The 3854-nt window shown below is 31.9% G+C and overlaps 1 protein-coding gene across 7 annotated transcripts in view; it reads right to left on the bottom strand.

Moving 5' to 3' along the window:
* Positions 1-3854, bottom strand: part of LOC106875810 (rabphilin-3A) — a 285702-nt gene that overhangs the window by 22110 nt on the left and 259738 nt on the right. For all 7 annotated transcript variants that reach the window (XM_052970468.1, XM_052970476.1, XM_052970487.1 and 4 more), the window contains 3 exons: positions 2670-2744; positions 1791-1900; positions 1438-1561 (listed from right to left, as the gene is read on the bottom strand). In XM_052970468.1, the coding sequence (XP_052826428.1) occupies positions 1438-1561; positions 1791-1900; positions 2670-2744 (309 nt within the window). The remainder of the gene's footprint in view (positions 1-1437; positions 1562-1790; positions 1901-2669; positions 2745-3854) is intronic.

Genomic DNA, 3854 nt, shown 5'->3' with positions numbered 1-3854 from the left:
ATATATATATATATATATATATATATACACACATACATACAAACATATAGACATACACAAACATACTTACACACAAACGCACGCACACATACATACATACATAGTATAAAGTCAGGAGGTATGAGAGAAGAATATAGATTTATTTTTTCTCTATGACATCCATATGATTACAGCTATTTTGTAAAACTTCATGTGGCATTATTAATTTCAGTATGCAAAATTATACATACATGATTACATCAATGTGCACACAATTCTATATTTCTGAGATGAGGAATTTATATTATGTATACTGTTTATATTAGTCGGACTAGTGTCCTAATATGGATTGTTACTTTCACTACATTTCAGCTGTTCTGTGCTCCAGCTTCCTTCAGGTGTCTCGTGTTGAACTTGGTTATTGTATCAGAATTTTGAACCTAACCCACTCTTCTCACTCCACTCTCTGTATTTCGTGATACTTTTTACTTCAGCTGATTTTTGTGAATTACATTAGTGCCTTGACTGAGATTGAGCTCAGAACCTCTAGGTTTATGTAGTGCAGTCACTTAAAGGTTCTGAGTTCAATCCCAGGCAAGGCACTAACGTGAATTCACAAAAATCAACTGAAGCAAAAAATGTCACGAAACATAGAGAGTGGAATGAGAACAGTGTAATCCTATGGATCAAATAGAGAGCTAGGCTCAAAATTCCAATACAACAATTGGTTCAACACAAGACCCATGAAGAAAACTGGAGCATACAACAGCTGAAATGTAAAGAAAGCAGTAATCAAGACAAGAACACCAGTCTGACTAATATAAATAGTAGTCAATATCATCAACTAAGAACACTTTGAAAGTGATGTCCCAATATTCTCACAGTTTAATAACTGAAACCAGTAAAAGAATAAAAGATAAAGGAAAACATGTTTTAACATTGCAATATCTCATCGCTGTTAAATGATGCTTTTGAGGAAATTAATAAATTCTATTGCTTGAAATGTAGCCCAAATAAATTCAAGGATTCAGTGATGCAACAGTGCTACAAGTACAACACCTACTTTCCAGATACTGATGCTTTGGAACCTCTTATAAGCCACATTAACTTACAAGCAGGAATTTCAAACTCCCGTGGTTGCAGACTAGTTTAACTGGTATCTTGTACAGTACAGAATTAATAAACTTGTATCATTTATACTAATGTACAGACATCTGTATTTCATTTAATTATTTAAGTCAATTTAAGATTTGTTTAATTTAGACTGTGATGACCAAGGCAACCACATGTGGTTTAGAAAAACCAGTAATCAATAAAGGCTTTAAAACGAAAGGTTCTGGAAAATCAATGTTGTATCTGTAGTGATAAAATCATACTATGCACAAATACATAGGAACAAAATGATTCATAAAACTGATTTCATGAAAATATTCAATAATTTTAATAGACTCTTCTTACAGGTTGATGATCTTCTAACAAGACAGAAAAGCGTTTAGTTTGGTTTCTTTTTAACTGGCTTAATGATATTCGATATTCTCCAATGAAATCATAGCCAATGGGGTCCTCATCAAGTACAGACAGCCTAGACAAACAGATGACAATGAATATAAATGTACTCATAAAACATAAACATACTTATAAGACATAAACATTTTTATAAAATATAAACATATAAAACATAAACATATGCATGCATAAACCAAAATATATAAGGACTCAAGCAGCAGCAGATTAACAGGTGTAGTTACCTATGAATAGTTACCTATGAATCAATATAACTTCAGGATGTATTAAGTAAATTACCAAATTACCTTACAGCTTTCTTGGCAACATCTTCTTCAGTAATTCCATAATATGTCAAAGTTTCATTCCATTCAGGGTTCAGAGTTTTATGAATGGTCTTTGTCCTTAGTTTGTTAGCCTGTGTCAAAAGTAAGGAGTTAAGACAGAAACAATTAAGATATCAAGATTTTGTTTGACAAAGGGAATGATTATAATCAAGTAAATTTCTCCCTGAATATTACTGATACTTATTTCAATGACCTCTGATGTATGAAAAGTAAAGTCAACTCAAAGAGGATTTGAATGAGGAATACTGAGGAAAGAAAACTAAGTCATTTTGTTTAGTACTCTATTAATTATGCCAACTTGCTGCCATCAAAACAATCTTCAGTTTACTATTATTGCCTCTCTTATAGGTTTAACTTTCCTTTCTATTACAAAAGATTTAGAACTTAGAACCTGTAATAGCAGCACTTAAAGTTTAAGAATAAAGGCTTCCATTTTCTCTTTCATTTTTAATTCTCCCCCACCTACCAGGTCAAATGAGAAAATATCAGAATTTAGTATAGATTTAAAAAGACATAAAAAATTATTTAGTCTCAACGGACTTCACCAAACTTGAACTTGAAATCTGACATATTTTAGAATGATCAGATATTGTTGTCTAATCAACATTTTACAACAGAACTTCTTGACTTTGATTCAAATACATTGTCCTTAAAGAACTGAAATGTGTGCTTCTTAAATAAAGCAGGTAAGAAGCTGGTCAAGAGGCATTTAGTTGGTGGATTAAAGTATATTGTCAAAGAAAAGAAAATTAAATTAAAACCCATAAATTTATAAAGATAAAGAATTGCTATTATTTAGATCTATGAAGATATGTAAAGCACAAATTGTTAAAGACTCACTTTGGAAGCACCAGGAAGTAGATGTAGTTTAACATATGGATCAGAGAATCCATTCATATCCATTGCTTTTAGGTTCTAAAATACAAATATAGAACATAGGTACATTTCTTTGTCACTAGTTATTTACATCAATACAAGAAACAATATCAACTTTACAATGTGGAAAGAATTTATGAATTATATAAACCATTTACAATCTAAATTTAGTTCTTTCAGGTTATAGGTTTAACTATAAATCTTGAAAGGCTTTACAGACCAAGAAAATTGTGATGGACAGAGAATTTTGATCAGGAACTTGTTTTCATAAGTAATTTCAAATGGGAGCACATTTGAGTTTATGTGTATATGAGTGTGGATTCCTCTTCCACTATCATCAGTATTTCTCTTGCACATGTACTTTCCACTGACCGCAAATGATCCCCTGTACTTGTCAACTACAATTGTCTTTGCTGCACACTGTGACAAATGTTTTCATTTCCAGCTGTATTTCACCCGCTTTATGTTTTGCATTCCATGCAGCTTATCTTTTGAACATTCAATGCCTGTCTCATTTCCTTCCAGCCGCAACAACTGTTCACTATGCAATGCTTTTTATACCATTAACAGAAACAACTCTTAACTTTTTACATTCAGTTTTTATTCTAACCATTTTGCAGTTGATACAACAACCTCCAGCACTCATTAGGTCCCTACAGGAGCTTAAAATGAAATGATTTGATGGGTCACAAGATATGACATACTAGATCATTATGCTACCTAGATGATCAAATTAGTACTGAGATTACTGTTCTTTTATTGAAAATAAAGGTCATAATGAAACAGTAGTCAACCTTAATAAATGAACACATATATTACACCAAATCACATATTCAACACTCCTTACTTCATTGGCAACACAAATATACAAATACAATATCTAAATATATATAAAAAACTGAGAATGTGTGTGTGTGTGTGTGTGTGTGTGTGTGTGTGTGTCTGTCTGTCTGTATGTGTGCATCTCTAAAACTTGAGAATTACCCATGCCTTACTTAGGGTCCATGCAGTGTCAAGGGCCCAAAAAATTTTCAACTTTTTGCCTAATGCGAGCCCAGAACAATCTCTTATCTCTTACACTATTTCAGTATTAGGTGTCAAAAGTGAAATAATAACATCTCTATTGTAATATGAGATAATACTTTCAGT

This window comes from Octopus bimaculoides, chromosome 1, assembly GCF_001194135.2.
Source record: "Octopus bimaculoides isolate UCB-OBI-ISO-001 chromosome 1, ASM119413v2, whole genome shotgun sequence".
NCBI lineage: Eukaryota > Metazoa > Mollusca > Cephalopoda > Octopoda > Octopodidae > Octopus > Octopus bimaculoides.
This window is presented reverse-complemented; position numbering and strand designations above follow the sequence as displayed.